The 26,575-nt window shown below is 43.2% G+C and overlaps 1 protein-coding gene across 1 annotated transcript in view; it reads right to left on the bottom strand.

Annotated features, from left to right (window-relative positions):
* TXLNB (taxilin beta) overlaps window positions 1-26,575 on the bottom strand; it is a 53,473-nt gene that overhangs the window by 18,319 nt on the left and 8,579 nt on the right. Inside the window, exons 2-5 of the mRNA XM_075554226.1 lie at window positions 23,573-23,664; window positions 9,807-9,977; window positions 4,028-4,222; window positions 1,423-1,542 (exon numbers count right to left, since the gene is read on the bottom strand). Coding sequence (XP_075410341.1) covers window positions 1,423-1,542; window positions 4,028-4,222; window positions 9,807-9,977; window positions 23,573-23,664 — 578 coding nt within the window. The remainder of the gene's footprint in view (window positions 1-1,422; window positions 1,543-4,027; window positions 4,223-9,806; window positions 9,978-23,572; window positions 23,665-26,575) is intronic.

The raw sequence follows: 26,575 nt of genomic DNA, 5'->3' as shown, positions 1-26,575 counted from the left end.
TCTCTGCCGTCTATTTCCAAGCAAGCTAATCAACAAACCCATTGCCGCCAGGTCCATGTTGACTCATAACAAACTTCGGGAAGACTTCTGAGATGGTAAATCCTCGAGACAGGAGCAGCCAACCTGATTTTCCACCCAAGAGCCAAATAAATCTTCCAGATGCAGCCCTATCTGTCCCTCCCTGACTCAACTGACCCAGCATTCCCCACTCTATTGAGAGTAAAATCCAAATGACTTTCCAAGACCTGCAAAGCGACATGGTGGGGCCCCCACTTTGTTCTGAAATAGTTCTCTCATATGGTCTACGGGCTTTAGCTTTCCTCTGCTTGCCTTTGGAGCGCACCCCACTGGTTCTGTGCCTGCCTGCCCTTTCTTCCTGCTGCTCCGACTGGAGGTTACTCCCCAGAGGCCATGCCAGGCGGCTCCCTCCATCAACCAGGTCTCCAGCCAGCAGCCTCCCCTCCCCTTCTGATCTGTTAACTTCAGGTCAGTCCTCTGGTCCCTCTCCACTTTCAGGTCCCCCTTAATGTCCCCAGGAGCATTATTCTGCTCTGAAATTGCCCTTCATTGTGCGTTGACGTGTTCATTGCCTCTCTCCTCGTTTGTCTATTCTCCATGGTGGTGGTAACCCTCCACGGCCGCCTTCACTTCCTGCTCTTCAGCAGCTTGAGCGGAACTTAGCATAGGGCTGCTGTTAGCTGGGGAGATGCCCCGCCCCCTTCATGGCAGCCCAGGCACACTAGGGTGGCGCATGCTGAATCCCGTGCTTTCCTCATGCAGTCGGTGGGGTTGGACTCTTGACCTCCATCGGTTTGCTGCTCTGGGGAAGTACATTCCCAGGCCATGCTTCCTGGTCCATCTCGGGGTTTCCTTGAAACCTATTCCTAAACCTAATGATTACAACACGCACCTTGCCACTGGCAGATGGGTGCTAGCTGTGCTTGAGGGACCAAAGCAAAAAGAAAAACCAGACTTGCTGCCATCGGTCCATGTTAACTCAGGGGAGGCCCTGTGGCTTTCTGTGCCTGTAACTGTTCACAGGAGTAGAAAGCCCAGTCTTTCACCGGTGGGGCTGCCGGTGGTTTTGAACTGCTGACCATGAGGATTAGTCAGCAAAACCACTGTACCACCAGGGCTCTCGTGCTTAAGGTGTAGGGCCTAGACATTGAACCCAATGGCTGTCCAACACTGCAAGCGAACCCCCCAGGCCCCATAGCTCATGAGAAAAATAGTTGCCGAATTAAGGTCTAGTTGCAGTTAATAACACTGTAATAACACTAGTTGCAGTTAATAGCACAATGCCCTGTCCTGGTTGGTGGCTCCACCTCAGCACAGGCATTTCAACAGTTACCGGAAACCACATGCTCAGCCATGCTGGACACTCAGCCCGCAGCTATGCACTCGGATGAAAAGGATAGGTACGTATTCCTTTTCTCGGGTGTGCCGCTCCTCTGCTTCCTTCATCATTTCCTGTGCCTGCTCAAGTTTGGCATCCACCAGCTTCTGCTGCAGTTCTCTGTGCTTAAATATTTTGTCCAGATGCTAAGGAAAAACAAAACACATAAAGTTTGGTTTGCCATTGTCTCTTTAGCAAAATGCGACAACAATATTCATAATGCTCCCGGAAAAAGACATCCTCCAGGCTTTAAGGCTTCAAAAGGAAAGGGGGAAGGGGTCGCCTCAAGGTAACCCTGGCATCATTCAGGCTGTGCACTAGGGTCAGAATTTTGCAAGGTCGCTGCCAACGGTGCGGGTGCCTGCATTTAGCACTCCTACGGCCCGAAGGTCCTCAAGTTATTTTTTTAAAGTTGGCGAATTTGGCAACAAGCAGCTCATTGCCATCATCAAGTTTATTCTGCCTCCTGAGGCTGTCGATCTTTGGGGGAGTAGAGGGCTTCTGAGTGGTTGGGGGTTTACAACTGCGGACCTTGTGGCTTGCAGCCCAACCTGTACCCCACTCCACTGCCAGGGTTAGAGGGCTACTTATTTCTATATACACGGCAACAGCGACTGCATACTCTCTTGACATCTCAGGGCTTTCGATGGGGAGAAAACCACTGGGGGGCACTGCATTAACACCAATACCGTTTATCTTTGTGCATTCCACGCCACATGTTGAGAGGAAGCTATGGGGTGCCCACCACTGGCCCTTGGCCTGGACAGAACCCCCCCCCCCCACATTTTGTTCTGTGGCTCTGGGACACAGATGAGTTGAGATGCAAACAAGTTGCTGCTCTCCCCACCCATCCCACCCCACTCCACCCACCCCGGGAGGCCTCTTTGCCTCACTTGTTGAAGAGGAACTTGTCACTGGACCTCAGGGTGGAGACTCTTGGGGATTAGAAGTCCCCCAATCTATCTAGGCCAGTCTCAAGAATGTAGAATTAACCGCGGAGGCGCTGGCCTGGACATCACATCTGTGCCCCCCTATAGAGTATGGACATTTCCTCCTGTGACTTGCACTGACTCTCCCTTCTTCTTCAGTCTGAACCCCCAGGCTGAAGCTGGGTCACTCTCTGTGACCACATAGACAAGAGGCATTTCTTGAGTCACCTAACTGCTGTGGCCACATGCTGTTGGCTCACTTTCATTCTTGATAAAACTTTAACCAAAAGAGCCACTTAGACTCTGTTGCTGCCTTTTCAAGCTGAGGTTTTTAAATCTGGGTGGACTGGGAAAAGGATATTGTTAGGTGTTGGTGAATCACTTTGGACTCATATCCACCCCATGTGATGGAGGATAACTGGATTTGCTCCATTGAACACATTAGGGGACCAGATCAACATTTCTCCCGCACAAGTCTCTCAGTGGGTTTGAACCATCCACCTTTTGGTTAGCAGCCCAGGCTTACCCACTGCATGAATCCTGACTTTGGATGGGCAATTGGGCTTTCATGTGGAGTTTAAAAACGTGTTAAATAATATGATTTGGGGATAAAAAGAGTTTATCTTTCTCTAAGTGTAAACTGTTGAAGTTACCAATGTTTTGGCCTTCCTGACAGTGAGAAGCTCTGCCCCCGTATCTATGAAACCCAAACCAAACTCGCTGCCATCGAGTTGACTCAGAGCGACGCTGTAGGATAGAGTAGAACTGCCCCGGTGGGTTTTTGAGACTGTAACTCTTTAGGGCAGTGGGAAGCCAAATAAGACGTGATTACTCTGCTCGTGGAGACAATTAGGTGACACACTGCATGCATTTACCACATTGCTTGGCAAAAACTGAGCCCTGACTGACACCCTTATTGCTATAAGGAGAGTCCTAGTGATGTAGTGTTTGCACGTTAAGCTGCTAACTGCAAGGTCAGGACTTTGAAACCACCAGCTGCTCCTTGGGAGAAAGACGGGGCTTTCTTCTCTTGTAAGAGTTTTAGTCTCTGGACCCCACAGGGGTAGTTCTACAGGGTCTCTACATGTCAGCATTAACGGGATGGCATTGAGTTTGGTTTGGGTTTATTGTTATAACGATGGCACGATCAATAATGTCAATAATTGATCAACATAATAGAGGATGACGTATGTAATAATATTCGCTGTGGGGGTACAGAATAGAGATCCTTAATTGAGAGAGCATGGTGATTCTGACGGGGAGTGTGTGAGATGTGTTGGGGAATTATAGAAAGAGTTACAGTCTTAAAAACTCACGGGGGCGGTTATACCCGATTCTACAGAGTTGCCGAGAGTTGGCATCAACTCGATGGCAGTGAGTTTGGCTTTTGATTTCGAGAAAGAGGGGTTTGAGAAAAGACGGAGGGATTTGATGTTAAAGAAAGCCATGCACGGACCCTCCCACTCGCTCCTTATTGTCTTTGTTTTGTAGTGATTCCCGTTCTGAGAAATCTTCTCTGACTTTTCAGCCGGATACTTTGCAAAATCATCTGCTTTGGGGAGGTCTTCACAGAAATCCAGTGGGAAATATTAACCAATTGGGAGGACTGGCCCTCCTGCTCTGACCTGCCTAGTGCCCCGTGCTCACAGCCCAGGTGCAGAGCTCGCTGGCTGTGTGCACGGCAGGTGTGCTAAGGCCTCACCTCCTCACGGAGCTCGTACTGGTCGATGATGCTCTTCAGCTTCTCCGCAAGCTCAGTGTTCTCCTGACACAGCTTCATATTCCGCTCGCTCTGCTGCTCAATCTGGGCCTGGATGTCAGTCAGGGTGCTCTGGAAGTGACTTGTGATCTCCTTCCTCTTCTCTTCCTCATCGCGGGCCCGCTGAAGGGTCTCTTCCTGCGGAGAGCGAGCAATATAGTTTGCAATGCTGGTTGAAAGTCACTCGGGGCCTACAGAATTCAGGATGGGGCCTAGGAAAGGAGATGAGTGTGCTGGGTAAACAGGCAGATTAGGGTGTCTGTCTTCAGGTCTCTCTAGAGCCACCCGTGCTCAGCCCCACAGGAACTGTTGGGGACACACGGTCTTCAGGGCAGGTGCTGCCAGGGCCTGGAGTTGGATAGTCGGCTATGAATAGGCTTGTGGAAAAGATGACAGGTCTCCTGGAGAGGGAATAAAATGCCACAGTTTCTCACAAACACACTTTAGACGGTTTTGCTCTCTTGGCCCTGGCCTGAACAAAAGGCCACTCTGTTTTGTTGATGGAGGAGCGACTGTGTGGTACTTTGGTTGGGCACACGTAGAAACCATGACCTAGGCACAGCAGCGTTGCGTGGTCCAAATGTTGGAAATCTAAGTGACCATGGCGTTAGCTTGTTCTAAGGAAACCCTGTGTTCAAAAGTTTGAACAAGGAAACCGGGATAGCTGGAGAGATGGATGCGAACAATCCAAAATCCAAAAAGGAAGTCTTGAAAAATATGATGGATATGTTAGTTTTGTCACAAAGGGTCATTGAAGTGTTGGGTGTAAAGTTTGAATCTGAAAGCAGTGTTATGTTTTAAATCTTCTTTAACGCTTAAGTGAAACATCTAATTTCCCCCTCTTCTGCTTTGTTAACACTGAAGAATTGGAAATTAACTTTTATAGCATCTTTTGTTCTCTTTTCTCCTAAATCAGAACTCTTCATTCATTGCTAACCCCTAACAATGGGCCCACATTTCCTCCGTCTCTATATTGAGAATTGTTTACTCTGCAATTGCTCTGCTCCTTTCAGAATAAAAGGGCTTCATCTTGCTACATCACACCAAAGAGAGCGAGACATTTACCCTGCTGACAAGTGAGACAGCTATTTTAGGCTTCCTTTCAGTTCTGATTAATTGTTAATATGAAAGCTCCCTTCACTGTTGGCAAGTAAAATTGTTCCTCACTTAGTAGCCTACCAAGCTCAAATTATGTAACGGGATTTTTGAAAAGCAATAATGTTCAAACAGAAGTAATTGTGCAAACCTTTAACATAATGGAATCATGTGCTCGAGTGAAAACGGATGCTGACAATACAGACTCTGGCGATACTTTACCGCCGCATCCCTCTTTCTTCTACAATATTAGCCTTTCCCTACTTTCAATGGCTTCTGCTACCTGAGTTATATTTTATCCATGCTTTACATTCACTGAGTGACCTCTGTACTTTCGAACAGGAAGGACAAGGGTACAAGACGCTCCTTCCTCAAACTTCATAATGGGAAGCGTGGCTGTATGTGGTGACTGGCTCTCCTGTCCATTCTGATGGATGGTGACTTCATGTGTTCAAGCAGCCACACCTCAGAGGGTTGCCCTTAATTGCAATCTTAATTAAGCAGTTTGCTAGGCCTTGTTTACCTTGCTGCCACTGGGGGCACTTGAAGCCCCAACCTCTAGGTTCACAGGCAAGCACAAAGTGGACCACACAGGGGCCTTTCAAGTACATGTATTTCCTTTCAAAGGATTATGGTCACCAGCTGAGGAACTGAATCTCTGTATGAGAGTGACGGTCTCCTCATGGCGTCTGGTCTGCTGAGAAGTCAGCAAGTTCACAGGCGTAGGACTGCAGTCTGTGAGCTGAATGCCATTCGCGTGCGTAACCATTCCATCCACGAATAAATGATTAAATGACGGAACCATCCTGCACCACAAAGAAACTGAGATATTATGCATGGGCAGCTGGCTACAAATAAAAAGAGACAGATGTTACGATGGCATCAAACCCATGCCAAACTATTAGAATACCCAGTCCTGGCCCCCAAAATGTCATCTTCCATTTTACATGAGGGTGTTGTTTTTTTTTTGTCAGTGGGAGAAAATGTGAATCTAGCAAAATCTTAGGAAACTTGAGTTTATTGATGAGGAATTATCAATCACTTAGACACTGTCTGAGATAAAATTTTCTCTTTTTCAGCCAACGCTTTATGCATTGTGAAAATTAATCATGCAAATAATGTTCAGGGGCAAAGTCTTCAATAACAAAGATGGCAAATTCTGTGAGCATGGCCGTCTATCTCAGCATGGATGAGGTGCCTGGCACACAGTCCATAAGCATCCCGTAAATGTTTATTTAATGAGTCAGTGAATTATTCATTTATAGACAGTCATATGAGTAGTTTGGACGAGATGATTCCTCTAGTCTTTTCCAGAGGAAAATTCTGGGATACTGTGAGAACAAGGCCTTCCTAGTTCTTTACCGTGAATATGTGACCCAGGACATTTACCTGTCTCTTACTGGGCAGATCTTGCTCAGCACAGGGTGACGCTCAGATTTACTGCTTCAAATAAGTGTAGTCTTTTTGAAACAAGCCCACATCTCAGACTTCCCTAGTCCTTTACTCAGTTATCTTCCACTGTAAGACTTTGTGGAGTTGACTTGTATGACTCATTGAAGAAGCAATTTCAAGAAATCATCGTGGAAATTTAAATTTAGAGTAGAAGAAAGAGGCTGGGTATGAGTTTTCCCGTTTGTATTTGTATTTGTCCAAGTCCCTAGTACATGCAATTTAGATTTAGATATACTTAAGCTGTTTTCCTTCCATCAAGGCCATGCAAACTCAAAATGCACTGACTCTTCTGCAAATAATGATAAAGCCTGCACTAAAATGCAAGAAACAACTTCTTGAAGGCTTTGTAGAGTAAACAGAATTTGAAATATTCCGGTGGGAAGTGGACACTTCTAAAATGGAATGACGTATTGTAAGTGTCTCTCTTGCTCTTTTTTTTTTTTTTTTACACCTTTGACTTGGCAGCAGACTGCAGTTGGCAGCTACGTGGGGTGGATAACATTTTTATAGAGAACTCTCCATCTTTTCTAATCTGGAGAGGCCCAAGCAATGATAGCTGTGGATAATGAGGTACGATTCTACACAAAGAGAGGGTCAGAGAGGGTGAGCACACCTTTTGTAAATAAACTAAACTCCCATTTCTGGCTGATCCTGAAACATACATGTTCAGAGAACACTCCAGCAAGCCAGCTAAGGAACGAGAAGAAAACAATTGATCTGAGTTGCTGCTCAAAAGACAGAGTTTACAGTGCACGTTAATTTCTCCCTAAAACAAAAAAAAAACTCAACATTTTTCATAGAAATATAAATAGAATACAGATTCCTCTGAACATAACAGCCATAACATCCAAGATACAATCTAAAATTACTCAACATATGAAGAACCTAAAAAATGTGGACCTTTTGCCCAAGATCAAGTGTAAAAATGTGGACCACACTCAACTGCCCTGGAAATCTCTTCCACAATGACCCAAATGTGGAATTAGCAGATACAAATTTTAAAAGAATTTAAAAGTACAACTAAGGTTAATGATGTAAAAGAATGTATTCTCTCAAAGAATGAAAAGAAAAAAAATTCATGAAAGAAAAATGAGCTATAAAAACAGACCCAAGAGATGGAAAATTATAGTGCTTGAAATAAAACAAAACAAACAAAAATACTGAATGTATACTTTAGAGCAGAATGAGATGACAAATAAAAGCAAATTTGAAAACAGATCAATAGAAGGGATCCACCAATTAAAGCGAGGTAAAAACATGAATTGGGATTCAGGAGCCTTTGGGAGAATAGTTAAAAGTCAAAAACTCATGAGGTTGGAGTTTTCAAAGGAAAAAGAAGGGTAGAAAAATGTAATTTTCTTTTTTTTGCCTTCAAAATTTCAAAGGTATGCATATTGCTGTTTAAAACTTATAATATTGTCATAAGACAATCACAGTTTAAAGCATTGTTGATGTTAGGTATGTCCTCTTGGATCTGACTCTTGGTGAGGCTGTGGACAACAGAACAAAATACCGTCAAGTCCTCCCAATAGTTGCTACGCATGAGCCCACTGGGACAACCATCGTATCAATTCATCTCATTGAGTATCTTCCTCTTTTTCACCAATCATATACTTTACCAAGCATGATGTCATTCTCAAATAACCCACCAGTCAAAGAAAACAATGAGGGAAATTAGAAAAAAAATTGAATCCTCTTTATCCGTTCTGAAAACTTGCATAATCTTAGACAATTGATTTAGACCGGTGGTTGAGTTTCTTCATCAGCAATTGGGTACATATCAATTCAGAGGATAGTTATAAAGATTAACTAATATATATAAAGCAGTTAGCACATCTTCTGGCACAAGGATAACAATGACTGATTTCATTTTGGTGCCAATAACGTGAGCCATTGTTGAGGCCATGTGGGTGTACCTACCATTTCCATCATTCTACATCTGAGTGCTACTCAAATGTAGCAAGTGGTATGATTCCACCCTTTAAGTCTTTTGGCTGGTTAACTAGACCTTGCCACTATGTCTAACTTCATTTTCATCTCTCTGCTATGAAAGCCACTTGGAAAAAGCTCAACATTCTATAACTTAAATACATTTCTTGGTGATGCACCCATTCCCAGATTGCCCCTAGTAGCCCGAATTCTCATCTTCCTTAGTACAATCATCTAAGGGATGCAAGAAGCCTGCCTCCTAGGATGTATCAATGGAGCCCTAGTGTCCATCAAACTAGCCTCCCATTTCCCAGATAGCAGCAACACTTTGGAAAGTGACGAGCTGTCATTCTCTTCTATTTCTTTCACTCTAATTCGTGGTGCAAATGAGTTGTCCTCGTTGATTTCATCTATACTCGCTGTTGTCGTCTACTTTTTAAATGCATCTCCTTGTAAACCCATATAATCATGATACTGCGCAGGAACATGGATGGCTAATTAATTACTGTTTGTGAAAAGCTCCAGGATCGTCCGGTGGAAGGAGTACTGTGGAATCATACAGCATTTTGGAAAAACCTACGTCTTGTCTGCTCGAATGGAGCTCGTGTCTATGGGCAATCAAGTGAACTGCTCTGCCCTGGCTTATGCTTTAGTTGACGAGACCCTTGCAGATGGAATGAAGGGATTAGTCTATTATTTTAAAATTCAACAATTCAATCTGAAGAGCCACAGTGGTTTTTGAAGTTGCTTCTTTTTTTTTTTTACTCTGATGACTACTGCCATTTTGGCTCTCAATCTTACTTCCTGATGCCAATTAGCTTGATGCCAATTCATCTCATACTAGGCAGACTTCCTTATAGGCACCAAACGTGTTCAATTTGTACCAATTTATATTCCCAATAGCAGAACGAAGCCCTACCTTAAAAAAGCCAACACTGGACATGATGTAAAGGTAAGGGGAAAGTCACAGGCTCTATTAAGGGTATGTTTGGCAGGTAGGTTGTGGGTACTTAAGTGGTCTCCTTTAACTTTTCCCACCCATATGATGGAATTGGTATAATCCTCATTGTATTCATGAGGAAAGAGGATCAGGATGTCTATTGAAAGCCACAAGTGGGAAACTGGGAGGATTAGTATTTGAACCCAACCCTCTCTGATTCTCAAACTTGCATTCTTCCCTGGAGTGACAGAGGCCCTCCGACATGCAGCGCGTCAGAAGATGGGTGACTTGTGAGGCGATACCTACCTTCAGAGTCTTGTTGTGTCTCTGCAGCTCCCGGCACAGACTCTCCAGTTTGCTCCGGGCGAGGATGGCTCTGCTGTGCTCGCTTTGCAGCTGGTCCTTTTCCTTCTGGAGTTGCCCCTGTTTCTTTTGTAAGAGCTTTAGGGTCTTCTGCTCAGTACGATGTTCCTCCAGCTAGACAAGAGAGAAAAGGCAGAGACCTCTTGTGAGCTGACAGACCGGAACAAATGCGAAAAGACCTAAAGATGATTCTTCTGTTGTCTGGAAACTTTGCTGTTGTTGTTTTAACTCTTATCAGCGTCCTTCTGGAAGCAAATGAACTTCACAAATGTCCCTTTTATGGTACTTACAGTGTTTAGGGCACAGAGTCTGCAGATGTTTTCTCTATCGATATGATTATCATCACCACCATCATTGATCTTGTTCTTATTTCAGTCTTTGTGGTGCTCTGTTGTGATTGGGTGCAGTCAGGTCAGTTCTGACTCGTAGTGACCGACACCAGCAGAATGAGACACTGCCCGGGCCTGCACTGTCCCCACAATTGTTCTTATGTTTGAGCCCAGGGTGGCAGCCACTGTGTCCACCCATCTCATTGAAGGCCTTCTACTTTGTTGCTGCTCCTTTCCTTTACCAAACATGATGCCCTTCTCCAGGGACTGGTCTCTCCTGACCACATGGCCAAAGTATATGGGATGATGGCTCATCATCCTTGACTCTAAGGAACATTCTGGCTATACCACTTCCAAGAAGAAGTTCTTTGTTCTTTTAGTAGTCTGTGGTATTTTAAATATTCTTCTCCAGCACTGTAATTCAAATGCATTGATTCTTCGCATGTGAAGTTTGGACATTGAATAAGGAAAACTGAACAAGAATCAATGCATTTCATGAGCAAGTGCTTTGAGTCCTCCTCACTTCCAGCATGCAAGTGCATGTCATCTGCGTGTTGCTGGCTGTTAATAAGTCTTGCTCTCATCCTGATATCATATTCTCCTTCAGACAATTCAGCTTTTCCGATTTTTGTCCAGCATACAGATTAAACAAGTATGGTGACAAAATACAAACCCTATGCACATGTTTCCTGATTTTAAACTAGAAAATTTCAAAGGGCAGGTTGAGAAGGCAAAGTAAAATACTGTCATGAGATATGCAAAGACCTGGAGTTGGAAAACCAAAAGAGGAAGGACACATTCAACATATCTTACACTGGAAGAATTAAATACTGTGGAATTAAATACTGTGGACAATTGGGCATCCCCTTACAGAAGGGTCACAAGGAAGAGACAAGCCAGTCAGAGTGCAGTGTAGCACTGATGAAACAGACAACTTTCTTCTGGTTCTTTAATGCCTACCCCCCAACTATCATGACCCCAATTCTACCATACAAATCTAGCTAGACTGGAGCATGTACACAGGTACAGATAAGAGCTGGAAACCCAGGAAACCCAGGAAAGATAAACCCCTCAGGACCAATAATGAGAGTAGGGATGTGAGGAAGGTGGGGGGAGAAAGGGAGAACCAATTACAATGATCTACATATAACCCCTCCCAGGGGAATGAACAACAGAAAAATGTAATGAAAATTAATAATAATTTATAAATTATCTAGGGTTTGTGAGGAAGGGAGAGTGGGGAGGGAGGGGAAAAATGAAGAGGTGATATACCAGGGGCTCAAATGTTTTTTAAATGATGATGGCAATATATGTACAAATGTGCTTGACACAATGGATGGATTGATGGATTGTGATAAGAGCTGTATAAGCCGCCAATAAAATGATTTTTAAAAACACCAAGGAAAATAAAATAAAAATGGATCTTTGTGGCAGAGACTACAACAGTCTATTATCAGCTAAAAATAAAAAGTAAAAGAAATAAAAATTCAAGCCCTGTGATGCTCACCTTCCTGACACAATCACTGAAGACACAATGGGTGCATAAGCAAATGTGGTGAAGAAAGCTAATGGTGCCTGGCTACCAAAAGATATTGCATCTGGGGTCTTAAAGCCTTGAAGATAAACAAGTGGCCATGTAGCTGAGAAGCAACAAAGCCCACATGGACGAAACACAGCAAACTGTGTGATCATGAGGTGTCTATGGGATCAGGCATCTAAGACCCAGAATAAAACCATACCCAAGATGAATGTGTGTATAGAGGTATGGAGTGGAGAGCCAATGCCCATCTGTAGACAATTGGACATCCCCTCACAGAGGGGTCATAGGGAAGAGATGAGCCATTCAGGGTGCAAAAAAGCACCTATGAAACACACAACTCTCCTCTAGCTCTTTGGTTCTTCCTTCCCCCCACTATCCTGACCTCAATTCTACCTTACAAATCAGACTAGACCAGACCATGCACACTGCTACAGATAAGAGCCTGCAACACAGGGAATCCAGGATAGATAAACCCCTCAGGGCCAACAAGGAGAGTAGAGATACCAGGAGTATTAGGGAAGGGGGGAGAAAAGGGGAATTGATCAAAAGGATCAATCTGGACCCCCTTCCCAGAGGGACGTACAATGGAAAAGTGAGTGAGGGGCGACAAAGGATGATGTAAGATGTGGAAAAAATAATCTATAACTTATCAAAGGTTCGTGAGGGAGGGTGGGCGAGAAGGGAGTGGGAAGAAAAGGGGAGCTGATATCAGGGGCTCAAGTGGGAAGAGAATGCTTTGAAAATGATGATGGTGCCATATGTGCAAATATGCTTGACACATTGGTGGAATGTATGGATTGTGATAAGAGATGTAAGAGCCCCTAATAAAAGTATTTTTAAAAAATTCAAGCCCTGAGTTTCAGTTGAGAGATCCTATGGACAAAATATTGAATGATGCAGGAAGTATAAAAAAAATGGAACGAATGCACAGTCACAGTACCAAAAAGAACTAGTCGACATTCCATCATTTCAGGAGACAGCACATGAGCAAAAAAATCAATGGCACTAAAGGAAGAAGTTCAAGCTGTACTGAAAGCATTAGCTGAAAAATAAGGCTTCAGGAATTGATGGAAATGGAAATATTTCATAGAGCTGATGAAACACTGGAAACATTCACTGATCTTTGCCAAGAATTTTGGAAGACAGCTACTTGGGCAACTTTTGACTGGAAGAAATCCATATTTGTACTCATTCCAAAGAAGGGTGGCTCAATAGAATGCAGAAACTGTAGAATAATATCATTAATATCACATGCAAATAAAATTACACTGAAGATCATCCAACAATGATTACAGCAGTTCATTAACAGGAAGCTGCCAGGGATTCAGGCCAGATTCAGAAGATGATGTGGAACAAAGGATATTATTGTTGATGTTGGATGAATCTTAGCTGAAAGCATCGAATACCTAACAGATGTTTGCTTGTGTTTTGTTGACTGTGCATGTGACTGCATGAATCATAACAAACTGTGGATAAACTTGAGAAGAATGGGAATTCCAGAACACTTCATTGTACTCATGTGGGACTTGTATATGGATCAAGAGCCAGTTGCAGGAACAGAATAAGGGAATACTGCCTGGTTTTAAATCAGGAAAGACTGGTGGTTGTGGTAGTTACATAATCTGTTGTCATTTTGAGACTTATGAGTGAAGGAGTGGAGATTAGTCTGTCAGTCAGGTCACAGCTTGATGAGCTCATTTGGAGGCGCTAAGGAGATAAATAGCTCGCTGGAGGCGGGACACATTATCACTCACTGCAAAGCATGCTTGCTGACAGGACATATGGAGCTAAGCTAGAGCCCTAGAGCTGGAGGAACCACGTGGAGACCCCTGCCAGCACGGAGATGCCTCTACCATCACTGGATCCACAAAATATTCCACCCACTGACCTGTGATCTTCCTGCATTTGGCGTCATTGCATGTGTTTCGTGAGTCTGAAGAGGACTTCATCAATTGGTATCGGACATATGGGCTAATATCTGACTTATGGACTTCATCTGGACTGGGCTGGAATGTTTTGTCAATATTCAATTGCTCTTGTATATAAAGCTCTTATATACATGAGTGTCTATGAATTTGTTTCTCTAATCTACCCAGACTAATACAGTGGTCTGGAGATAGTTTTATTTTTTCACCCTAACTAATGACACCAGTTGATATAGAAAGACATTTTTCAGAATTTATAAACTGCTGGGATGTTTTGGCAGTGAGGAAATAGTCAGCAGTTAGATTTCTTGTGTTACATTTAGCTTCCACAATTCTTTCTCATAATAAACTTGGACAACAAATTTTATAGACAAGAGGAAAGAGCCCTCTTGGTAAATAGAAGTTTATTTATAAACTCCTTATAATTTGGGCTTTGGTGTGAATTGTGAGAAAGAGGAAGAAGAGTATGTCCCCCTTGGCTAACTAAGCATGGGCAGTTTTCATCATGGCTTCCAAAATAGCCAATGCCCAATCTAGTGACACGAATAGCAAATATCTGCAAAATGCTGTCCTCTGAACCCATCCCCATCTCCTCCATCTGCAGGGAGAAGAAAAACATGACCCTTGATTCTGCCCAATCCAGGTGACCCTTCAGAATTTCTCACACTCATCCAGGAGCCTCTGGGTGGCCACACATGCTCTGTCTTGGGATGCTAATGCTCTGGGTAGGGTAGGTTTAGCAGTTAAAACAGATAGCTAGTTACATTTGAATTTCAGAGATGAAGAATAATTCTCTATAGAAAGTCTCTGGGTGGGGCAAATGGTTTGCAATTGGAGACTCCAACTCAGTGGTTCTGTGTACGAAAGCCCTGGCCTTGTGCTCCTCCAAAGATTGTTGTTATTGTTAGGCGTTGTTGAATTGTTTCTAATTTATAGTGCAGATCACAGCTAACTAGATGGTGCCCGCCTATCAATGGGAACAGTGTCTGGGTCTTAAAGGCTTGCATTCAAACAAACAGGCTTCTGAGGTAGGCAGCAACTTGGAACAAGCATTCCAGCCTGTGTGATCCAAAGATGACAATAACAAAATACAAATATGATGAAGGGAAAAATATCAGAGCTTAAATTGTGAATGTCCAAGAGTGGGAGCCGAGGGTCCATCTGCAGACTGTCTCATCAGATTAAGCCTCTGGCAGATCCCCTCTGTAAACTTGATGAAGGGGGCTCAACCCATGGTATATAGTACGATACTTGACCAGTTGACCTCTCTCTGGATCTAACCTGAATTTGCTCAAGGCTCAAACATTTCTCACTTTTTCCACAACAGAAATTTCTTCTCCAGCTTTTAAAATATTATAGGTGATCTTTTCTTTCTTACTCTTAATTTTTATCTTTATATTGTTATCACTATTTTCTTCTTTCTATTTCATTTTGCTTTGTATTGTCTTGGCTAGGTTTCCCTGTTTATGAAGCACAGACTGCTTGGATGCATAGAGATAAGAACTGGTGCAGTGGTGTCTAGGGGACCAGGTGGAGTGAGGGGAAGAGAGGTGAAGGGAATTAGAGAACAAACAGTGAATGTGAGCCTGGGGTGGGAGCATTCAAACTAATTGTGATGTATATACAACACCTTAAAAAAGCAAATACTAAAAAAAAAAAAAAAAGAAGAAGAAGAAGAGGAAGAAGAAACCAAACTTGACCTCTGGTTACCATGGATGAAGGAGGAAGAGTATTTGATTAGAAGGCATTGAGTCTATGTTACTAGCGGTCAAATAATTTGGAAAAGGGTATCAATAATGGTTGCACAACACAAGGAGTATAATCAATGACACTACATTACCCCTGTAGAAGTTGTTGAATTGGAGAATATTTTGTTGTGTGTATTTGTGACACAATTAAAATAATTAATTACATGAACAACCAAACAGAAGATCACAGTTAAGAAATGCCCATGGGGGCAGTTCTGCTCTGCAACACTGGGTTTGCCTTAAATCAGAACGGGCTTTATAGTCATGATTTTGTTGTGCTTTTTTCACATCTTTAGCGAGCATATTTAAAACATTACATGGACATAAATATCTAAAAACACATATTTGTGAATTATTTGCAAACATAACTTGGTGTCTGTCTTTCCAGTTGTCATGCCTGGCAAACAGTATGGGTTTCTTGGTTTAGGCACCTCACATATACGTGAACATTGGACAATGAAGAAGGGAAGCCAAAGAAGAACGATGCCTCTGAATTATGATGTGCATGAAGAATATTGAAAGTACCATGGACTGGCAAACGAACAGACAGTTCCGTTTTGGAAAAAGTACTGCCAAAATGGCCCTTAGAAGTGAGGAAGAAGACTTTGCTCATGTACTTTGGACATGTTTGCGGGAGAGACCCGTCCCTGGAAAAGGACATCGTGCTTGGTGAAGCAGAGGGCAGCACAAAGAGGAGGACCCTCCATGAGAAGGACCGATACCGAGGCTGCGATTATGGGCTAAAACCCAACAATTGTGAGGCTGGTGCACGAGTGGGCGGTGTTGAGTTCTGACAACACCTAACAGCGCCACCCACAAGCCCTGGGTGGAGAGTTTAGAGATCAACCACCAGGAGCCAGCAGAGCCTAACAGATTCTAGGAGCATCTCTTTCAGCCTGACAGTCTGTAAACACATTCAAGTCGTAACCTTTTGCCCAGTATCATTTCCTCCTCTGATTCGTTTCTCTTTGTGTCTGAGTAGTAGGTAGTACTTAGTGTCTGACTACGGGGTAGCTACTGGTCCCAAGAATGACCTTGCTCACCAACTGAAAGGAAAATTCCTGTGTGCTTCTGGACCCCAGAGGAGTCTGATAAGATGGATGCACAGGCCACATGGGCCCTGACATGTGCTTCATTTTCCCCATCTTGAAAAAGCAATTGCTCTTTTTGAACTTGATAAATAAGAATGCCGCATCTTCTTTAGTTCACATCACATCCAGCTCCTTCCACATTGAAGCAACCCCTATAAACTCTTGCCCGATTAAGCCAAGGCTATTCTTACGTCAGACAGTGTCTTCATACTTGTGGGCAATTTCTACTCAGCAGTGGGAATTAGTATTAGAAAAAACTAGGTTTGTATTACAATAATAGAGGTTGGTTGGAATTGATCTGCTTGAGGTTCAATTGGAAAATCAATGACATTTTACTTTATATTGCTGATGCTACATTTGTGTTCATAGGCTGGATAAGATGCTTTCATTGCGCACCATCGTCATTAGAGAAGAGTGGCATCACTCGTGCTTAGATGTGGATTTTAAACAAGCGGTTGTCCTCTCTCTAGTCATTTGTATGTTATTATTGTGATTGCTATTATGGTTTCCATTAGGCATTTTATAGATTAAACCCCATGACAGGGTTTTTCTTTCTTTTTTTTAAAAAAACATTTTATTAGGGGCTCATACAACTCTTATCACAATCCATATATATACATACATCAATTGTATAAAGCACATCTGTACATTCTTTGCCCTAATCATTTTCTTTTTTTTCTTTTTTTTTTTTTTACATTTTATTAGGGGCTCATACAACTCTTATCATAATCCATACATATACATACATCAATTGTATAAAGCACATCCACACATTCCCTGCCCCAATCATTCTCAAAGCATTTGCTCTCCACTTAAGCTCTTTGCATCAGGTCCTCTTTCTTTTCCCCTCCCTCCTCGCTTCCCCCTCCCTCATGTGCCCTTGGTAATTTATACATTGTTATTTTGTCATATCTTGCCCTATCCAGAGTCTCCCTACATCAACACTAAGGGGATTTGGAGCCAGAGGACCGGCCTTGGGTGCTGCAGGCTGTTGGAGCAGCACTCCTGCTCCCTACCCACTAGATGGTGACGTCAGAAATGCCTCCAGACAGGGCCTAATATCTCAGGATAGCAAAATTGCCCCATTTGGGAAACACTACCCTGTGACCATTTACGCTTGTCAAGAGGATACCCACCCACACGTGTCCCATTAAGTGAAAACCAGTGAGGTGGACACCGAGCTCATTGCCATTGACTCATTGCCAATCACACAGTGAGCCTACAAGGCAGATCCAATGGCCCACAGGATCGACCAAACTGTTATCTGTATGGCAGTGGCTGTCCATCCTCGCATGGAGTGGCTCGGACACTTGAACCCCCATCCTGTCAACTGGGAGCTGAATGCGGCAGCTCTGCACCGCCAGGGCCCATTCATTCGTTGAAAGAGATGCTTTGCTCTTGTTCATTAATATTTTCCTCTTGTAGAAAGATCATACAGATTTTAAAAGTTAGCTAGGTCTAGCTTGCTCTTCTCTAAAATCAAAACGCTTAACTTTCCGTCACTGGTGTGTGCTTATGGTGGGGTGGTGTTTAGCTCTTCACACTTATGTGGATGTGCAGAAGCTTTATTCATAAAAGCAAACATATTGTAACTGAGTCAACTTCAGTCAAATATTGGCTCTGTGCTTCTCTTCACTAGTAACAAGCAACAGAGTTTTTATCTGCAAATTCTCTTGTTCTCACAGTACATAAAAAAAAGTAAAGTTAACTCCAAGTATCAAATTAAAATAATAATAATAAAATAGTACTAATAATGTTGTTTTAGCTACACTGAAGTTAAGGAAGTTTTGGGGTAATTTTTAATTTAGTCGTGAAGTACTCTTCTTTATGAGTGAGCTTTTCCCTTTTTTATTAATGGATCTGAACAGGCAATGTTACCGGATTCGGGTTCTGTGAGGACAAGTGAGCTGGAGGGGCAGTGTGATTCACAGCTTTGAGTTTACTGATTTATTCTGTCTTAACACATATTTCAGACATTTTCTATATAATACCCAAATCAGTGATTAGAGAAATAGGTTATGGCTCCTCCCGCAGAAGAATTTACTTTAGAGGACAGCATTGAAGCTGCAGCTTGGGGAGAGAGACATGTCAGATCAGAGCACATGGAAGCATATGAATGCGGAGGAAGAGAGAGATCAGAGAACAGGGAAGCAAATGAAGGGAGGAAGAGAGAGTAGAGCACATCCTGGCCCACCAGGTCTGGAGGATGATATCCCTGCTCTGAACAGCCAATGCACAGAGTGAGCCATATGGCTGATCCCACTATGAGACACGCCATCCCTTGCTGACCCATGGCCCTACGAAGACAACACTGGAGACTCAGTGCCGGGATTGGCCTGATCTGACCCCGTGACACCGAGGCAAAGCACTGAAGGCATGCGGCAGAGCAATGGGGGAGCAGAGCAGGGAGCCCCTGAGGGAGTGCAAAGGATAGACTATGGGGCCAGAGTGTGGCACCCCATCAGACTTGACTGGAGGACACACCTAGAGGTAAAAAATCAGACCTAGATCTATTTACAGGTTTTTCTTTCTTTTTAATTTTTCTCTTTTTTAATTAACTTATTATTTTCTGGGTCATTGATTTTCTTTTTTGTTGTCATCATTGTGTACTCTTTTGTTGCTTTGTCTTGCTATGCCTTGTTTTTTGGTGCATATTATTATCTCTGCAGATCTATCTAGATAAGATGGGCTGGAGGAACAGTTTGGAGGAGAAAACAATGGGATCGATGGTTTCAGGGGGACAAGGGAGAGGGGGATGCAGGGGAAAGGAGGTGGTGTTGACCAACCCAGGGACAAGGGAGCAACAAGTGATCCAAAATTAGTGGCAAGGAGGGTGTGAGAGGCTTGGTAGGGATTCAGCAAGGGCAGTGTAACCGAGAGAAATTACTGAAACCCAAATGAAGGCTGAGCATGAGAGTGGGACAAAGGAAAGTAAAAGGAAATAGAGGAAACAACTAAGAGGCACAGGGCATTTATAGAGGTCTAAATACAGGCATGTACATATGTAAATATATTTATAAAGGATGGTGGCGAAATAGATCTACATGCATATATTTATAGGTTTAGTATTAAGGCAGCAGATGGACCTCCCCTCAAGTTCTTACTCCATGCAAGAACACTTTGTTCTATTAAATTGGTATTCCATGATGCTCACCTTCCCAACACGATTGCTGAAGACAAATGTGTGTATAAGCAAATGTGGTGAAGAAAGCTGATGGTGCCCAGCTATCAAAAGATATAATGTCTGGGGTCTTAAAGGCTTGAAGGTAAACAAGCAACCATCTAGCTCAGAAGTAACAAAGCCCCCATGGAAGAAGCACACCAGCCTGTGTGACCACGAGGTTTCTGAGGGATCAGGTATCAGGCATCAAAGAACAAAAAATCATATCATTGTAAATGAGAGTGGGTGTAGAGTGGAGACCCAAAGCCCATCTGTAGGCTACTGGATATCCCCTTACAGAAGGGTCTCGAGGAGATGAGCCAGTCAGGGTACAGGGTGGCAACAATGGACCATACAACTTTCCTCTAGTTTTTAAATGCTTCTTCCCCCCACTATTATGATCCCAATTCTACCTTACAAATCTGGCTAAACCAGAGCATGTACACTGGTACACATAGGAACTGGAAACACAGGGAATCCAGGACAATTGAACCCTTCAGGACCAGTGGTGAGAGTGGTGATACCGGAAGGGTGAAAGGAAGGTGGGGTAGAGAGGGGGAACCGATTACAGGATCTACATATAACCCCCTCCCTGGGGGATGGACAACAAAAAAGTGGGTGAAGGCAGATGCCGGACAGTGTAAGAGATGACAAAATAGTAATAATTTATAAATTATCAAGGATTCATGAGGGAAGGGGGAGCGGGGAGGGAGGGAGAAAATGAGGAGCTGATATCAGGGACTCAAGTAGAAAGCAAATGTTTTGAGAATGATGATGGCAACAAAAAATGTGCTTGACATAATGGATATATGTATGGATTGTGATAAGAATTGTACGAGCCCCCAATAAAATGATTTTTAAAAAGGAAAGAAAGAAGTTTTGCTCTCTAAGTTATATATTTTTTCCTATCTGAAAGGGAAGTGTAATTTATTTACTTGTTTATTTAGGTCAATTCTCTTCTATCCAGTTTTGTCTAGTCTGTTGTTTTGGGTTTTAGAGTTTATTATAGGACAGAACTTTATTACAGTGTGTATGAGAGGACACAATACCAATGTCAAAGTAGAGTAAGTAAGGATTGAGTTGAGTAGGAGCTCTTGAAAAATAACTTCTGTTGGGGCAACTGCTTAGCTGGGGTGAGGTGGTACAGCCTGGCCCATAGAGACAATGTGAGGCAGGCTGGGGAAGTAATTCCACGCCAATGCACTGCTGTCAATGGTTTCCTGTGCGAGTCCAGAGTGTTGCCTGGGCCTGCCATGTCCAGAATATGGCACTAGAAAAAGTTACCCTGGGATGGAAAACAGGTGGGAAGAACAAACGGAAATTGGGAACATGGAAATGAGAAAGGATGAGCATGGTATGTCAAATTTTGGCAGGGAAATGCTATTTTGATATTTATTTTATGGTATTGAAACTGTACATAGAAAGATAACAGCCAGAGCTAAACAAGTTGGGAAATAATGGACACGATGCTATTTGCTTTGTTCATGGATACAACTCTTTGGGAAAGAATTGTAACCATAAATTGAAAAAAATATATCCATACTATTTAATTGCACATTCCCATAACAATAACATTTCTCTAAGGTCTTAAAAAAATCCAGGAGAAGGCACACATCTATGCATGGAGATGTTCACTGAAGCCATAGTTGGTAAAGCAACCAGGAGAAAGCATTTAAATGCCCCTGTATTAAAGGACCTGTGGATAGAACCCCTGACCGGAACATGACACATAGAATTATGATGGTGGGAAAATGTCTGTGATATGAGCCGTCTAGATGTACTTTATGATGATAATTTTAATAAGAATGATCTCTATACATGATGGAAGAAAAGTGTGGTCGTCTGCTTCTGTAAAGACGTATGCCGTTGGAAACTACGGGACAATTCCACGTTGTCCTCTATGGTCACTATGACTCAGAGTCCGCCCCACGGCAGTGGCTCTGCAGACAATCCACAGCAGAACACGGGGTTTTCATTTAAATGTGTGATTTGGATGGTGCAATTAGAGGTAATTTTGCTTGTTTCGTGTATTCGGCATTCTCCGTATATCATTATGATGTAGTTTGTGTGATTAAAAAATAATTTTAAAGTATTGTTGGCAGAATTAAGCAATCAGCCACTCACTCAAGGTTTCAGAATAGATCTAGGTCTAGAGCATGGCACTTCGGTAGAACAGCTGCAGCGAGGTGGAAAGAAGGAAGGTCAGAAGGAGGACAGGTGAGTAAATGGGATGGCAAGACAAAGAAAAGGAGTCGCCCAGTAAACTGTACTCTTGCCACAGAGAGAAGATGTAGTCAAGGACCTGCAGGGATTGGGGCCTAGAGCTTATTCGTTCTTGGAGGCCTTCTGCGATAGTTGTGTCACCGTGGCTGCCTCTCTCTAAGGTCACAGCCTGATCTCCCCAGGGCCTAGCCTATGTAGTATCTATAAAGAGACATTGTGAAGGACTTTTCTCTTCTTCCTGCTGGCTTGGATCTTGCATCTGGTTTCCTGGGACCTGGGCCAGTGGCCACTATGTGACCTGCCAATTTTGGGAATTGTCTCAGTGGCCTGACGTGTTCCCCATCTTGGATCAATTCAACTCATGTCTCCACCAACCTGCAGTCCTCTTGCCTCCTCCTTTGCTTTCCTGGTTCAATAGTCTGCATCGATGTGAGCGTTTGACCCACAGACTGGAGTGAGACTGGGCTTGCCTGCATGAGCTACTTTCTTGATAATACATTTCTTTCCTGATAAAATTCTTTCTTATACATATATGAGAGTCTTGCTATTGTTTCTCTAGAAAACTCAGCCTAAAGTGCCTTCATTAAAAATTACAAAATTAACCATGGAAAATTAGCTCCAGCATATCAAGAATGAGCCCAGGCTTCTGAGAGACCCTGACACATAAGCTTCCGTAACTGCAAGGCACGTCTGCCTTCCCCGGACAACTCAACCCACTGGAGGATTTTTTTTCTTCTTCTTGTTTATGAACTTAAATTTCATTTTCTTGTCTCTGCTTCTCCGAAAGACACAAGTCAGTGGAATTAAGAAACGAAGAATAGACTCAAACATGAAAGAGAAGCAAACTGTAAGTTCACTAGGAAGTAAGCTGCCTCCCAGCTGTGGGGCTCAAACTCCTCAGGGTCATACATCGACTTTAGAAGTAGCTATTTTCTGTTTCACTTCATTTTCACATCAGCAGGTGTTTGTGAGGGTTTATTGAAAGCAGAGAACATGGCTCTACTAAGGCCCGTCCTCACTTTGTATACCTGGGCTATTCTAGTGTCCTGGCAAGTAGATACGCCCTTTATGGAGCGTCTGGTAACTGGCAATGACTTCCTTATTTCCCGAGGTCCTAACCTGTTGAGAGAAGGACCCAGAGCCAAGTGCAAGCAATCTAAATCTAACACTCTACGACCTTATGGGAAGAGGAGGAAGAATCCAGAGAGAAGAGACTCAATCAACCAGCAAGTCCAGAAGACCTTTCCAGAATTCCGAGTGGGAATATCTCAACTGCCTGTCATCTTGAGGACTCCTTTCAAAACATATTTGTTCAACAACTGAATGGAAGATTGAAGAGTTTTTTTATATAATTATATTGACGGTATTTCTCTTTTCATTGACCGGCTAAAAGGAATTTTAAAGAATCCAGAATTCTAAGTGATCTACTCTCTCCCAATATTATACATGTCAGTGAAGATCAAGTACTCACTAACTCCATCTTCCTCCTTCCTTTTATGTCCTTATTCCTAAGTCTGTCCTTTCCTTTTCCTTCAAAGGAAACAACAACTACTTCTACTTTCATGAATTCTTGACTTCTTTGAGGTAATCACCCTTGGGGAGAAGGATGTCCATGAAAAACCAGGAGTTCCCCTTTCCCAGCATATACCATAGCATGCTTCCTTCTTATAGAACAGCCGATCCGAGATCTTACCAGTTCAGCGTACTTCTTGAATAGAAAATCAAGCTTTTCTTCAGGTGTCTGCAGCTTGTTCAGATTTTGCATTAGGAGGTTACCTTCTTTGCCTTAGGTAGAAAAAAAGAGACATTGTTATGAATAAGAGTTGGCTTTCATGAAACGACCCGGTGCCTATAACAGTGGGCTCGAGTGGAAGATCCATTGTGAGGCTGGCCCAGGACTGAGCAATGGCTCGCTCTGTTGGGCATAGACTCGCTGTGAGGCCGAACCAATTTGATGGCACCTCACAACACCGTTTCCTCAGAAGATCTGGACCAGCTTCAGGTTGGCCATTCATTTGTTATTACTCTACCTAGGTCAAACTGCTCCGACTCACTGGGTCTCAGATAGAATTAATTTCCTGTGAAACGAGAGGACATCTCCCTCACAGAGTAAGAAAGCATGATTGAAGTTGGTGAAATGGAGTGGCAGGGGGGTCAGGTTTGTGATGTGCTTTTATCCACCCAAACATGAACTTTTTGATAGAATTGCTGTGGGTGTTGGTGTTGGTAGTTGCCATCAAGTCAACTCTGACTCCTGGTGCTCTCAGGTGCTGGGGAAGAATATTGGAAGAATCATGGATCACTAAAAGGAGAAACAAATCGGTCTTGGAAGAAGTAAGGCCAGAGTGCTCTTTAGAGGCAAGAATGGTGAGACTTTGTCTTACATACTTCGGACATGCTGTTGGGAAAGGCCAGTCTTGGAGAAGGAGACTTGGAAGAGGGGAAGGGAAAAAGAGGCAAACCCTCAACCAGCTAGATGGACTACAGCAATGGGCTCAAGCACAGGAGCAATCGCGAGCATGGCCCAGAGATGGGCAGTGTTTCGTTCTGTTGTGCATAGGGTCACTATGGGTCGGAACCAAGTGGACTGTACCTAGGAATAACAGCAAGTCGTATTTCATGATCTTTGACATGTTCGGGCCTATCCTCATGGCTATTGTTTTAGTCCATCTCAATATTTCAATATTGAATACTTTCTCCATTCCCCATTTTTGCTGACCTTCTATTTTACCAAGTAGGACCTCCTTTTCGAAGGACTGATCATTGCTCTGGATGTGCCCCAAGCAAGCAGGATCAAATTTCACCCCCTTTGCGTCTAAGGAGCATTCCAGTTTGATTTCTTCAATGGCTGATTTGTTTGTCCTTCTGGCAGTTCATGGTATATTTGATATTCTTTGCCAACACCACAGTTCAGTGCTATCCTTAAGGGTTTTGTTGGCTAATTGTGGAAGTAGATCTCTTTTCTTCCTAGTCTTAGTCTGGAAGTTTGTTGGAAACTGCCCACTAGAGGTGGACGGTTGATGATGGAGATAGTGATAATGGAGACGCCAGTGGTATAACTTTGAGTCACTCAGCAACACACAAGCCGCCACAGTACAACCAAGTGACAGGATATCACTCCTGCTTACCCCGTTTTTTTCCTTTAATTAATTGTAAGAAACAATCTAAATGGTCTATCAAAATTTCTGATCTGCCAGACACAGCCACTTTGATCCATTGAGTTTCTAGAATTCCAACCCCAAACAGAGAATTGAAATAGTCTGCCCAGTTTATTTCTGTAGTTTTTGTTTTCTGTTGTCTCTTTCTTGTGTTCAGAACTGATTCTTTCCTTCCTGTGCATGACCACATTCCGTTTGCATGGGAATCACCCTGCCCATATTTCTTAGCAAGCAGAAAATGACATCAATGTGGAAAAGAGTCACCATGTGGGGGGCCTACGTTTTGTACTTCCAACTTCTCGGGCTACCCAGGTCTTAAACTCAGCTGTCTGTTTCGTTTTCTGTTCCTGGTTGGAGTTTTGCACTAAGTTCTTAAACTCATTTGCTGTAACAAAGTACCACAAATCAGATGGCTGACAAGAACAGAAACTTCTGTTTCTGGAGGCTGGTAACCTGAAAGTAATATATGGCCGTGTTGATCCTTCTTGGGGCTCTGAAGGAGAATCCATTCCACATGGCTCTCCCAGCTTCTGATTGCTAATGGAGGTCTTTTGTGTTTCTTGGCTTGTAGACATACCACTCCAGCCTCTATCTTCAGATGCTCAGCTTCCCTCTCAATCTCTCTTGGTGTCTCTTCTCTTTTATAAAAATGTCACCCTGAGTGGACTAAGACCCTATTCCAGGATGTCCTCATGTTGTCTTAGCTCAAAACATCCTCAAAGACCCAATTTCCCAAACAAGATCATGTCAAACATCCCAGGGAATTAGCACTTCAATTCAGTCCACAGATCGTGTATTCATGATTGAATAAAGAGTAGATCTCAGATTTGTTACTTTCTCTCCCCACTGTTCTTCCTTTTATTTTTGTCAGCTCAACCTACCCAGTTTGCCTCTCTATGGTTCCTGGTATCCTTGACTGCAGACATCCATTGGGCCAAGTGTTGGAAAGGATGAGGGGGACTCCAAGCTTTCCCCCATCCTCATCTGTCTGTGACAACCATTCTGGGTCATCAGTGATGGGAGGTCAAACCACACAATTGAGTTCGGGTCTCCTGAGAGATAGCTGCTGAGGGATACTCACCCTTCATAGAACGAGTCCCCCGAGAGCAAGCCCCTATGCGAGCACGTTTATTTTGATCCCGGAGAGGCAAATATGCCCTGGAATCAAGGGTAAAGGAGGAAATCCAGGATGTCCAGTTAAATTCAACTTTCAGGAAAACAAGGAATCATTTGTATTACAAAGGTCTCCCAACTCTTGAATGGGACATACTTACACTAGGAGGGGGGAAAAATGTATCCACTGTTTATTTGAACTTGAAAGTTAACTCACTACCCTGTATTTCATTTGATAACTCTGGCAATCCCTCATGGATTCAAAATGTTGGTATACAATGGACTTCCAAGAACGTCCAGTCTAAACTGGTTAATTTTAAAGAGCAAGAATTGGTGGGCTGGGGGAGTCCAATGCCACATAATCACGCTGGCAGAGCCACGGCTTGAATCCAAAGCAGTACACTAGTGCTAAATCACGCTACTCC

Source organism: Tenrec ecaudatus, chromosome 7 (assembly GCF_050624435.1).
Source record: "Tenrec ecaudatus isolate mTenEca1 chromosome 7, mTenEca1.hap1, whole genome shotgun sequence".
Taxonomy (NCBI): Eukaryota; Metazoa; Chordata; class Mammalia; order Afrosoricida; family Tenrecidae; genus Tenrec; species Tenrec ecaudatus.
Note: the sequence above shows the minus strand (reverse complement) of the source record. Positions and strands in the feature narration are given on the sequence as shown.